The sequence below is a fragment of the Trichosurus vulpecula genome, chromosome 2, assembly GCF_011100635.1.
Source record: "Trichosurus vulpecula isolate mTriVul1 chromosome 2, mTriVul1.pri, whole genome shotgun sequence".
Taxonomy (NCBI): Eukaryota; Metazoa; Chordata; class Mammalia; order Diprotodontia; family Phalangeridae; genus Trichosurus; species Trichosurus vulpecula.
In genome coordinates this window covers 21,696,666-21,710,235 of record NC_050574.1, presented here as the reverse complement: position 1 = coordinate 21,710,235, position 13,570 = coordinate 21,696,666, and the positions used below count along the sequence as shown (strand labels likewise).

General features: G+C 43.3%; 1 protein-coding gene across 1 annotated transcript in view; it reads left to right on the top strand.

Moving 5' to 3' along the window:
* LOC118835834 (coiled-coil domain-containing protein 50-like) overlaps positions 1-13,570 on the top strand; it is a 54,962-nt gene that overhangs the window by 22,459 nt on the left and 18,933 nt on the right. Inside the window, exons 3-7 of the mRNA XM_036743115.1 lie at positions 2,113-2,242; positions 3,637-3,727; positions 6,054-6,123; positions 8,976-9,112; positions 13,029-13,091. Of these exons, the coding sequence (XP_036599010.1) occupies positions 2,113-2,242; positions 3,637-3,727; positions 6,054-6,123; positions 8,976-9,112; positions 13,029-13,091 (491 nt within the window). The remainder of the gene's footprint in view (positions 1-2,112; positions 2,243-3,636; positions 3,728-6,053; positions 6,124-8,975; positions 9,113-13,028; positions 13,092-13,570) is intronic.

The window sequence follows — 13,570 nt, the reverse complement described above, 5'->3', positions numbered from 1 at the left end:
ATAAAGGAAGAATGGATGGAAGGAAGGAAGGAGGGAAGGGAGGGAGAAAGTACAGAAGGAAGGAAGGAGGGAGGGAAGGGATAGAGGGAAAGAAGGAAGGAAGGGGGGAGGGATGGAGGAAAGGAAAGAAGGGGAGGGAAGACAAGGAGGGATGAGGGAGGATGAAAGGAAAGAAGAGGTGGAGGAAGGAAGGAAGGAAGGAAAGAAGGAAGGAAGGAAGGAAGGAAGGAAGGAAGGAAGGAAGGAAGGAAGGAAGGAAGAGAGGAAGAGAGGGAGGGATAGAAGGAGGGAGGAAGGAAGAAAGGAGGGAGAGAAGGGAAAGAGAGAGAGAAGGGAGGGAGGAGGGAAGGAGGATGGAAGGAGGGAGAGAATTAAGAGAGAATAAGTAAGGAAGGCTTCTCTGCAAGTGATAGTCTTAGATCAGGAGACTCTGAACCTTTTTTGTGTCCTGGACCCCTTTGGCAGTCAGTCTGGGGAAACCTATGGACTCCTCAAAATTATGCCTTTAGATGCATAAAATAAAATACAAAGGATTACAAAAGAAAGCAATCATATTGAAATAATTATCAAAAAATTTTAATTTAAAAAAATTAAAACTCATAGGCACCCCCCCCCAGGATGTTTAGAACATACCCTGGGACACTAAAAGTTTAAGTGACTTGCCTATAGTCACTAAACCAGGAGGTGTCAGAGATAGAGCTTGAACCCAGGTCTTCCTGCCTCTAACACCAGCACTCTATCCACTAGGCCACGTTGCTTTAAAAGCCATAAATGCCTTTTGAAAATGTGATTCACGATGATGTTACAAGTTGTGCTACAAAACCGTGACTAGAAAGCTCAATACTGCTCGGATTTTTGGAGATCAGAGTGAATTGACGTCATGGTGTCATTGACACACAGTCCTGGCCTAGGGGTCGGAAGAGCTGGCTTCACATCCCACTTCTGATGCCTCTCAGCCGTGTGGCCACGGACCGGTTAATTTACCTGTCGGAGCCTTCATCTGTACCCGTACTACAGAGCGCTGGTTGTGAGGCCATGGAAAGCACCCTGGGGACTTTAGTGCTCTCTGTAAACATCCATGATTCTTATTATTAATTGTTATTATTACAAAGGAAGGTCTTCACAATTAAAAAGCCAGTTATTAGGTCTAGAATAATAATACATTTATATAACGCCTACTAAGTGCCAGGCACTGTGCTAACACCTTACACGTTACCCCATCTGATCCTCACAACCTCCCTGGAGGTAGGTGCTGTCATTTATAATCCCTCTCTGGCAGTCCTGTTCCCTGGATGTGCACCCTCAATCCCAGTCTGGGGCTGAAGCTTCAGTAGCCACTAGAGGGCATTCCCAGTCTTTGGGAAACCCCAGGCTTCTTTTCCCCCACCTACTAAATCCACGGTTAAGCATCCCCTCTGCAGCCTTTCATGGGCTTCTGCAATCTCTCATCATCAGATATGTCCGGGTCACTCTACAATGCACCTGCCCCCTTCTGCAATTTAGATGCCGCCAGGATGAATTACAAAACAAAGAGGATTTGTTCACCCAGCTCCATTCAGTGCAGGGCTTGTCTGGTGCCTTCCTGGCATCAAGAATTTAAAAAGGATCTGTCAAATGGAATTGCTCCAACAAACCACTCCGCATCAGTCTTTCTGGATTTCTTTTGAAGTTTGCCCTTAAATGATGGTCGTCTCCCAACCCCAGACATTTTCACTGGCTGTCCCTCACGCCTAGAATGCTCCATCTTGTCATCTCCGTCTAATGTTCCCCTCTCTTAATTAACACCATTTTGTCCTGTCTATGGCCTGTTTGTATATGGTTCTTTGCTTGTGAGCTCCTTGAGGGCAGGGACTGTCTTTTGCCTTTCTTTGCATCCCCAGCACTTAGCACAGTGCCTGCTTGCCTGCTTTATCGATTCAATGAGGGCATGGAGCCTGTGAGCTTCCTCCATGCTCTAAATCTCTGATCTTATGACAATTTCCCCAAAACTGATTATTTTTAAATCTCAGGATATTTCTTGACTGACCAAAGCAGGTTGAAGACTGCACAGATGTATTTTGTTGCAAATGAAGCTTCTAATCAGGCTGTTCTACACCTATTTTTTTCATACAGTCGAACAACATTACGCCTCCAATGTGCAGAAGAGTCAGCTTGTTCAGATGGACATTCGGATAGCCCGAAAGCTACAAGATGTGGAAAACCAGGGAAGCAAACTGGGAAAATCTCACCAACAGAAAAAAATGTAGGGGAACATCCTTCACCTTCATCCCTAGTTTTTCTGTTCCACAAATTCTTTAAAATGTCTCCACCCATTTTTGTTTCGGTAACTCCTTTCTTTCTTTTTTTTTTTTTGGGGAGGGGGGAAGGCAGGGCAGTTGGGGTTAAGTGACTTGCCCAAGGTCACACTAGCTGTGTGTAAGTATGTCAAGTGTCTGAGGCCAGATTTGAACTCAGGTCCTCCTGACTCCAGGGCCGATGCTCTACTCACCACACCACCTAGCTGCCCCTGTTTCTGCAGCTCCTACTAGGTTTTTTGGTTGTTTGGTCATTTCAGTTTTGTCTGATTCTTCTTGACTTGGGGTTTTCTTGACAAGGATACTGGAGCAGTTTGCCATTTCCTTCTCCAGCTTGTTTGACAGATGAGTAAACTGAGGCAAACAGGGTTAATTGATTTGCCCAGGGTCACACAGCTAGGAAGTGTCTGAGTTCAGATTTGAACTCACAAAGATGACTCTTCCTGATTCCAGGCCCAGCCCTCTGTGCACTATGGCTTTACCTAGCTGCCTGTAATCAGAGGACCTGGGTTCAAATCCTTCTGCTTCCTGTGAGACCTTGAGCAAGTCATTTCTCTGTAGGCTTCAGTTTCTTCATTGGTTAAAGGAGGGGTTTGGACTAATGACTTCCACATCCTTCCCATCACTAAGTCAATGATCCTATGGTCTGGTCAATGACAAAAATGAAGTGTTCTCTATGTCCCCCTCTGCACAAAGAGGAAGTCAGTTAACCTTCCTTTCCTTGGGTTCCTCACCTGAAAAGAATGGTTTGGATTAAATGGCCTCTGTGGGACTTTCCTGCTCCAAATCCTGTGCATTTTAACACAATGTGTTTTCAGAGATTGTGGTATAAGATGTGGTGAACAGAGACCGTTTCGTTTTTGTCTCTGTATCTCCAGGGTTTAGCACACCGTGTTATCGTTGACCCATTTCAGTTATGTGCCAACCACCCTTTGTGACCCCACTGGGATTTTCTTGGCAAAGATACTGGAGCAGTTTGCCATTTCCTTCTCCAGTTCATTTCATAGATGAGGAAACTGAGACAAACAGGGTAGAGTGACTTGCCCAGGGTCATACGGCTAGTAAATACCTGAGGCCAGATTTGAACTCATGTCCAAGCCCAGAGCTTTATTTCCTGCACCACCTAGCTGCCCTGCTTGGCCCATAGTAGGTGCTTAATGAAGGTTTGTTAATGGTTAGAAGCAGATCCAGAAGTTGGGTTATTCCTTTCAGGCCAGCAGTATCATTTTCTGCCCAGAGATGTTCCCCATCCTTACACACCAAGGCTGAAAATCAAACCTACGATAAAATAGGATATACTTGGTTTGTCCTTCTCTTACTCACTCTTCTCGCTGATACTTAGGGAAGAGAGTGACTCCGAGCTGGCTCGATCGATCCAGGAAGAAATTCACAGGAAGGCAGAGGAGTGTCGACAGAGAGAAGAAGATGACCAGGTATGGGACAAGATGGCCCCAGGGCTTCTGCCCCGCTCAGACGGCATGGGGAATGTTGGGTTCCTGTTGGGGCACCATAGTTTCAGAAGGATGTTGATAAGCCGGCAAGCATTTAGAGGGTGCCCTGAAAGCCATGGCATAATATTCAGATTTCTGATTCTAATCCTTTGCTAGGCAGAGTGACCGTGTCCTTGGCGGTTCATTTGTCTGTTGTCATTGTTCATTCATTTAGTCCTGACCCCATGGACACAGCACGCCAGGCCCTTCTCTTCTCCACTATCTCCAAAGTCTGCCCAAGATCATGTTCATCGCTTCCATGGCACCATCTCTCCATCTCATCCTCTGCCTCCCCCTTCTCCTCTTGCCTTCAGTCTTTCCTGACATCAGGGCCTTTTCCAATGAGTCCGGTCTTCTCATCATGTGGGCAAAGTACTTAAGCTTCAGTCATTTCTCAAAGACCCATTTCAGTGTCAAGTTCAGCCAGTCTCTGATGTCCTTGAGGAAGGTCCTCCCTTTACTGGTGTAGGCTCCAGCCCATCCTGGGCAGCTTGTCCATCCCCTCCCATAAATCTGTCATGGAGGGTCCATCCAGGGCTGTGGGAGCCTCCCTCTATGTATGCTGAGTTTATGGGATAACAGTGCAGTACACAGGGAATCAGGTACCCCTTGTGTTCCCTTTCCTGGGCCTCAGTCTTCTTGTCTGTAAAATGGAGACTTAGATTGTAAACTCCTTGAGGGCAGGGCCTTTCTTTAGATCCCCGTTGCTTAGCGCAGTGCCTGGCACATAGTAGGCACTTAATAAGTGTTTGTTGACTGACTGACTCTAAGACTCCTTTTAGTTCTAAATCGATAATCCTGTGACCCCAACATAGAAACAATTTAACAAATGCTTGTGGATTGAAGAGGTCTGTGATTTTAACAAACTGAAAGGTCGTGACTCTTCTGAATTATTACTAATAATAACAATATACATGGTGCCTTAACATTTGCAAAATGCTTTTACATATACTACCTCATTGGAGCCTCCTCACAATGACATTGTGAGGTAGGGATTACCGGATCACTATCTTTGTTTTACAGATGGAGAAACTGAGGTTTAGAGAGGTTAAATGACTTAGAGGATCTTGGGAAGGAAGGAAACAAGCATTCATTAAGCGCCCATTATGGACCAAATGCCATGCTAAGCACTTTGTAAATATTATTTCATCTGACCCTCACAACAACCTTGGGAAGGAGGTACTATTATGATTCCCATCTTACAGCTGAGGAAACTGAGGCAAACAGAGGTTAAGTGACTTGCCCAGGGTCACACAGCTAGGAAGTATCTGAGGCTGGATTTGAACCCAGTTCTTCTTGACTCAGAAGTCCAGCCCTCTATTCACAAGGGCATCCAGCCTCTGGTGATGCCTTTACCGAAATAATTTCTGGATCTCTAGTTCCTCGTCTATAAAATGGACTTGGAGGCAGGAGGGCACAGGGGCGTACGAGGTCCTTGGTTCCATTCTCTTTTTTTATGTTTGCCACCTGCGTGACTTTAGGAAAGTCATTTGACCCTTCTGGGCTTCAGTTTCTCCTCTGCACAGTGAGGGTTGTTGGACCAGATGGCCTTGCCTCCTATGTCCCTTCTAGCTCTACACCTATCACTCTATTTAATTCAATTCAATAAACATTTATTGAGTGCCTGCTACGTGCTGGGCACTATGCGAATCGCTGGGGACACAAAAAAAGGCAAAAGACCATCCCTGCCCTCAAGGAGCTTACAGTCTAATAGGGGAAGACAGCATGCAAACATGTGTGTATATATATGTGCACATACACACATATGTATATATACACGTGTACATATATGTGCATACGTATTTACATGTGTGTATACACATATATACCTACCCGTGTACATATACATATATACACACGTATACACACGTATATTTTATATATATATACCAAGCTCTATACAGTATAGACAATAATTAATTAAAGATGGAGCGCACAGGAATTAAGAGGGATTTTGATTATACCTCTCTGATCATGCCTTTCCTTTCCCCTAGTGAGTTACAGAGATAAATAAAAAAATATTAATAAGCCATCATCTCGTCCCTTGGATTTCATTGTATGACTCACCGTATTTATTTGAGTCCAGGGTAAGCCTTGAGGAGGAGAGCCTTACTGGTAGTTGGTCTTCACTGCCCCCTTGTGGTGAAGGTTCTTTCGAGCTCTCTTTTCCTTCAGATTCCTAAGAGGACTCCTGGGGACCATGGCTGAGTGTTTTGGTTTATTACTTTTCCTGCTTGTTTGAGAGGTCTTTGTTTTTCTCCTGTCACAGGAAATAGCCAAGAAATTGCAAGAGTTAGAAGAAGAGGCCTCTTCCCTTCCAAGCTCCCACAGCACGAGAGGTACAGAACCTGAGGGGGAGAGCAGAAATGAGTCCAGTCCCTGCTTGGCGGTGGTGGTGGTTTATTTTTTCACGATCAGTCTTTATTGATATCGATGTCTTCTCTATTACTGACATTTCTCAACATAATTCATCCCTTATAACAAAAAAGAAAACAAGATTTTTTGAAAAATTCAGCAAAATTACCAAAACTTTAAAAAAGACCTACTTTCTTCGCAATGCTCCACACCCATCGTCCCCCGCCTCTTCAAAGAAACAGGAGCTGTGGGTGGGCAGGGGATGCCTTCTGGTATTTCTTCTTAAGATCCAAGCAAAGCCATCGTATTCAGAAACATGCATGTGAAAACATCGCCCCAGATAAACAATAATAAGACAGATGAATATCGTAACGACCCTGAGCCTTCACCACACACCCAGAAAAATGGCAAAGACGCCGAAAGATGGGAAGCTGACTGCCACCTAAAATCATATGTATTTCACAAATTGTGATTAGTGCGGCTGGTGGCACAGTGGATGGAGAGCTCTGGGCCTGGAGTTGGGAAGCCCAGAGTTCCAATCAGGACCCAGATGCTAGCTGTGTGCCCCTGGACAAGTCACTTAACCTCTGTTTGCCTCAGTCTCCTCTTCTGTAAAATGGGGGCTACACTACCCCCTACCTCCTGCTATAAAACAAGGGTGATAATAATAGCACCTGCCTTCCAGGATCGTTGTGAGAATCAGAGAAAGTATTTGTTAAGCATTAGCATAGGGCCTGGACCACAATAGGCACTATATAAATGCTTGTTCCCATGCCTGCCACCCCCTTCTATTAGCACTGATAATGCAATGTCAGTATTTACCATACTGGGCAGCCAGGTTAGTACAGGGGATAGGATTCCATGCCTGGAGTTAGGAAGTCTTGAGTTCAGATTCAGCCTTAGACTTACTAGCCCTGTGACCCTGGGCAAGTCACTTCACCCTGTTTACCTCAGTTTTCTCATCTGTCATATGAGCTGGAGAAGGAAATGGCAAGTATCTCTGCCAAGAAAATCCCAAATAGGGTCATGAAGAGTCAGACATAACTGAGCAACAAATTTGCCATACTGCCTGTTCTCTCTAACCTCACAGCAAAAATAGTGGTATGTCAGGGCATCTAGGCGGCACAGTGGATAGAGCACCGGCCCTGGAGTCAGGAGGGTCTCAGTTCAAATCCAGCCTCAGATGCTTACTAGCTATGTGACCCTGGGCAAGTCACTTAAACCCCAATTGCCTACCCTGCCCAAGAAAAAATAGGGCTATGTCTGTCAAATTGAGAAATAAAGGACATAAAAGTGGAGAAAGTATTTTCATAAAGATTATATTTGTTTTTCCTAAAAGGAAATAAAGTGGAAAGGTTTATATTTCGACCTCTGAGGGCATTTAGGTGGTATATTGTACTCTGGGGCATTGTGGTCAGTTGGGACACCTCATTTCCAGAAAAGCATCAATAAACTCTCCAGAGGAGGCAACCAGGGGTGCAAAGGGCCTCAAGTTCATGTTCTATGAGAACAGACTGAAGGAAGTGGGGATGATGAGCCTGGAGAAGAGTAGGCTGCGGGAGGGAAGCATGACAGCTGTCTTCAGATATCTGAAGGATTATCACCTGGAAGAGGAGAAAGGTTGTTGTTCAGTTACTTTTCAGTCATGTCCAACTCTTGGTGACCCCATTTGGGGTTTTCTTGGTGGAGATACTAGAGTAATTTGCCATTTCCTTCTCCAGCTCATCTGACAGATGAGGGAACTGAGGCAAACAGGTTAAGTGACTTGCCCAGGGTCACACAGCTCGTAAGTGTCTGAGGCTGGATTTGAACTCAGAAAGATGAGTCTTCCTGACTCCAAGCTAGGCACTCTGTGCACTATGGAGCCAACTGAGCTGCCCATGGACAAAGATTTGACTATTGTTTTTTGCTTTGGTCCCAGAGGGCAGAACCAGGAACAATGGGGGAAAGCTGAATAGAGACCAATTTAGTCCTGTTATAAGAAGGAATTCTCTAACAATTAAACCATAGATGGGTAGGTCCAGAGGCAGAAGGAACTTCAGGGGTCTTCTGGTTTTACAGAAGAGGAAATGGAAACCCAGGGGTGTGATGACTTACCCAAAGTCACCCTGGGGAAAGATGGTGTCAGAATGGGACCTGGACCCTCTGACTCCAAAGACAGACCTGTTTCCACTGGCATGTTAAACTGAAGAGAACTGTCCTTTACTCTCAGGCTCTCTAAAGTTTATGTGGTTTGAGGAAGAGGGAGGTAGTGGCAGATTGAAAGACTGGACCTGAGGTTTAATCAATATAGGGAATGCCTGGTAAGGGAGTTCCTCATATGGAACTTGACCAACATGGAGGACTTCATCTCTCTTCGTTGGGGACATCTCTTTATGGTGTTCAAATCCCACTGTAGAAAGCTGTCGCCATCTGAAGGAAGATGAGATCTTCTGCAGATCAGAGAGTACAGAGCATGTGGCTGATGGGCACACAGCTTGTCTGGATCTGAGATAGGACTAGAACCTAGGTCTTCCATACTCCAAGGTGTAAATATATATATATATAGATATACTAAAAAACTCCCTTTTTCCGATAAAGAAATCAGAACAAGATGCCCCAGTGGGGTCAAACGGAGGCCACTAAACTGGACATGTTGACTTAGTGTTAAAAGGTAACATTATCTATGTTTTATTGTGTTTTTACTTATTTCGTTAAATATTTCCCAATTACATTTTAATCTGGTTCAGGCAGCACTCCAGGGTCCCCTGGGCTATGTGCTGGATACCTCTGCTCTAGAAATCCTTTCTTCAGTCTTAGTTGAAAGTGATGGTTGTGATTGCTTCCTCTTGCTTAGATGTGGCTGTCCCCCACAATGATGGCACAGACCCCATAAACTGGCAGATGGCTGAGCTGGACCTCCAGAGTCAGGAGCAACTCCAACAAGATGAAGAATTGGCCTGGAGGTTGCAGGAAGAAGAGGAGACTCACATAGTAGGTGCAGAAAAGCTCTTGACCCGCACATTTTGCTTGATCATTTCAGCCAAAAGGTGGAATTTTTTCCTTTTCTAGACCAGTCTGCAAACTTTTTTTGATTTTGTGAAAAGTTTTGAGCTCACGCTCCTGATATGTTTCCTTATTATATCAATTGCATACATATACTAATAATTGTGAACATTATGAAACTTAGAGAATAATCATTTTTAAAGGAGACAAAGACGACAAAGCAGTTGATCCTGGAGGCACCACGGGGCCACTGGAGTTTCTTGAGTAGTGGGGGATGACGTGGTCAGATCTGTGTTTGGAAAAATCACTCTGGCAGTTGAGGGGATTCGATGGGGATAGAGTCGAGGCTGAGAAATGAATTAGGAAGCTGTTTGTATAGTCCAGCAAGAGATGAGGGTCTGTACTCGGGTGGTGGCTGTGAGGGGAGAGAAGGGTACATATAAGGGAGGGAGAGAGTATGGAGGTTGAAGCTAATTGGATATAGAGGATGAGGGGGAGTGAAGTATCAGAGATGGCACTGGACTTGTGAGTCTGGAGGATTGGAAGGATGGTAGTGCCCTCAAGAGAAAGGGAAGTTTACAAAGTTTTAGAAATGAATGTTAAAAATTGGTTTTACAAAAAAAAAAACTTAAAAAATGTTTTTACATGTAACCAGGGGAAAATAAAATACTAAATAAAAATGTAAAAAGAAAAGAAATTTTAAAAAATAAAAAAAAGTAGCGAAGTTTGGAAGAAAGGTGGCTATGGTGGGAGAGAATATGATGAAGCCTGTGATACAGTTCCTAACCCACCCATACCAGCCCTTTTTAAATGACTCAATCTAGCCCACCCAAACCCAAAAGGAAATGGTGCAGAAAAAGGCCGTGCTAGGGGTTTTCCCATTGGTACCTCTGTCACTACTGCTGTGGGTTCCAAGGTGGCAATAGGGGGGTTATAACTGACCCAAAGAGCCAACAGCTGATTCAAAATTGGGTTGGCTGGGAAATGCCCAGGGAGGTTGAGGGTGGAATGGGGAGAATTTGGGGGGCTACAGAGAAGTATGATGCAAGGCTGTGTTAGAGACAAGCCCCACCAGTGTCTATTGCAAAGAGAGTGGGATGTGACCCTTCTTCCCACGCTGATGCATTGATCATACCTTTCTTGGGGTCGATCGCCCTCACTTTGGCTGCCACCACTTTTGCTTTACCTACTTTTTTAAACCCAGTATACCCAAATCTCTGTGACTGAAGGACTGCTCTGTATTCTCTTCACCTCCTCAAGGCCTACCTATCACGTTGCCTGGCACACAGTAGGCACTTAATAATGCTGGTTGAATTGGATTTCATTTGTACTCTTAGGGGAATATCCTTCATTATCATTATTAGCTATTACTATTACTGTTATTACTCCACCAGTAAAGATATTAGCAAGCACCCACCTATTTTTTTCATCCAAGTTCACAAACCGTTGAAATCTTTCCACTGACACCTTTGGGGTCTGTGTACCTCAAGTTAAGCCCTGCTCTCAACAGCAGGCTTTAAAATGCTCTTGAATTACTTGTGACATTCTCTGATGTTACTTTCTCTTGTTTTAATGGAACAAATTCATCTCTACCAAGAATCTTGTAAATGCACATGGGAGATGCCTTGTTTTAAGGCTGCATCTGACTCTACCATGTCAAATGATCTTTACAACCAACAGAAAGTTGATGGGCACAACAGAATCTCATATTCTTCACATCTCAACCTTTCCATTGTGTGACCACCAAGAGGCTGGAGGAGATAACTTCCAATCAGTTTTGAACTATTAGAAATTATTTCCTCCAGTTGTATACCTCAGAAATCAACAAACACCACAAATTGTGGCATGATTTATTACTTTGTTGATTATAGAGACTTAATAATTATGGAGAAAATGCTAATGGTGTGTACTAAACTTAAAATCTTTTAAAAGCTCTGTCATTTCATACCTCCCGAGTCTCCTTCCATCCATGCGGAACACAGTTCATTCTTGCTTTAAGCTCTGTCATTTCATACCTCCCGAGTCTCCTTCCATCCATGCAGAACACAGTTCATTCTTGCTTTAGGTATCAAAGGATCATAAATGTAGAGCTGGAGAAGGACCGCAGACAGCACAGATCGAGAGTAGCAATTCTTCACCTTTTTCGTGTCACGGAAGCCTTGGGCAGTCTGGTGAAGCCTATGGGACGCTTCTTAGAATCATGGTTTTCAATGCATAAAACAGAATACGTAGAATTACAAAGGAAACTAACAGTATTGAAATATAGTTACCAAAAAATTTTACATATGCATAGAATTACAAAGGAAACCAACAATATAGAAATATAGTTATCAAAATATTTTATTTATGCTTACAATTAGAAAGGAACCTAATAATATTGAAATATAGTTATAAAAATCTTTCATATATAATATTGAAATATAGTTGCCAAAATATTTTGTTTATGCTTGCAATTACAAAGGAACCCAATAGTATTGAAAGATAGCTACAAAATTCTTTTACTGAAATACAGTTATCAAAATATTTTATTTATGCCTATGATTGCAAAGGAACCCAATAATATTGAAATATAGTTATAAAAATCTTTCATATGTAGTAGTGAAATATGGTTATCAAAATATTTTAATAGATATAGAATTACAAAGGAAACCAATGATGTTGAAAGATAGCTATCAAAATATTTTTAAAAACAAATTGACAGGCCTCAGGTTAAGAACCAGTCATGCAGAGTCAGCAGGGACCTCAGTGACCATCTAACTGGAGGAAACTCAACTAAATTTTCAGCATGATCATCTACAACTCAGAAGTTGGCAAATGCTACAAACTAGGGCTTAACTTGTTGTTTTGTTAATTGTAGAGACTTAAGAAAGTGATGGAGAAAATGTTTAAAATTCAGATTAAACTTAAAAGTATGTCCTCTGTACATTTTGGAGATTTTTAGGTAGAGTTGGTTGTTAAATATTTACCAGCACAACACTGTCTAATCCAACCCTATGGTTTTTTAGTTGACCATCAAGGCTAAAGTGATTAGGCCAAGGTCACACAAGTGACAGTGGCTGACCTGGGATTCAAACCCATTTCTTCTTAACTCCAAATCTAATTCTTCTTCCAGTATACCATGCTTGCTTTGACTTCCAAAATGGTGGTGGTGGTGGTGGTCATTCAGTCATTTCTGACTCTTCACGACTCCATTTGAGGTTTTCTTGGCAAAGATTCTCGAATGGTTTGTCCTTTCCTTCTCCAGCTCATTTTACAGTTGAGGAAACTGAGGCAAACAGGGTTAAGTGACTTATCCAGGATCACATAGCTGTTAAGTGTCTGAGACCAGATTTGAACTCATGAAGATGAGTCTTCCTGATTCCAAGCCCAGCACTCTACTCACTGTGCCACCTAGCTGTCCCCCTAATTCATTACCTTGTAGCAAACTCTCCATATTTGTTTGGTTTTTTTTGTTTTGTATTTTGGAGGGGGGAAGGCAGGGCAATTGGGGTTAAGTGACTTGCCCAAGGTCACACAGCTAGTAAGTATGTCAAGGGTCTGAGTCTGGATTTGAACTCAGGTCCTCCTGACTCCAGGGCTGGTACTCTACTCACTGCGCCACCTAGCTGCCCCAGACTCCCTATATTTAAATTCTTTCAGCCTTACCAGGCTGATACCAGTTTGGCAGACATACCATGTTGCTGGGCTTATACTGAGTCATTTCAACTCAGGGTACCCATCCCCACCCCCCACGCCAGGTCTTGTGGTTCATTGGTAGAGCCTTCAAGAATGTCAGGCTCACCTCCATGCTTCAAGGAGACCCTGGGGGAAGGCTGGAGTGAAGAATTCATGGTGTTCAGTAGACAAGATGTAACAAATGGGAGAAAGAAAGTTGTACTGACTGTAATTTCTCATTTTTTGGCAGAGAACAAGAAGGAATCGGGAGCGCAATGATGACTATCGGACCGCACAAGTGGCCCAGGATGAGGTGAGGGCAGAGACTTTAGCTGCCAACTTTTCTTATCCTTCATGGTTCTATAGACAGAATCTACTCAGAGAAGATGTTATTGTCCGTCCTTTGTTCTTGAAGAAGACCAATGATATCACGAGGGTGATGTCTTGCTGAGAAGATATTTCAATATCATTGGCCTAGGTCAGGGGTTTCCAATTCTTTTTGTACCAGGAACCCCTTTCAACAGTAACGACAAAAATGTGTGATGAACCCCTGAGATAATTTGATCTACAATTCATAATGTTATTTACTGCTTAAGTCGCTATTAAAGAATTTTTAGCATGAATATCTTGGACCATCATCACGAATCCCTAAATGGGGAGCACAGCCTGCTTTCTCAAGTGGAGGTAGTAGAATATGACTAGGCTGTAAGAAATGATGAATTTGGTGGATTCAGAGAAACATGGAAGACTGGCATGAAGTAAAGCAGAAACAAAAGAATAATATGCCCGGTG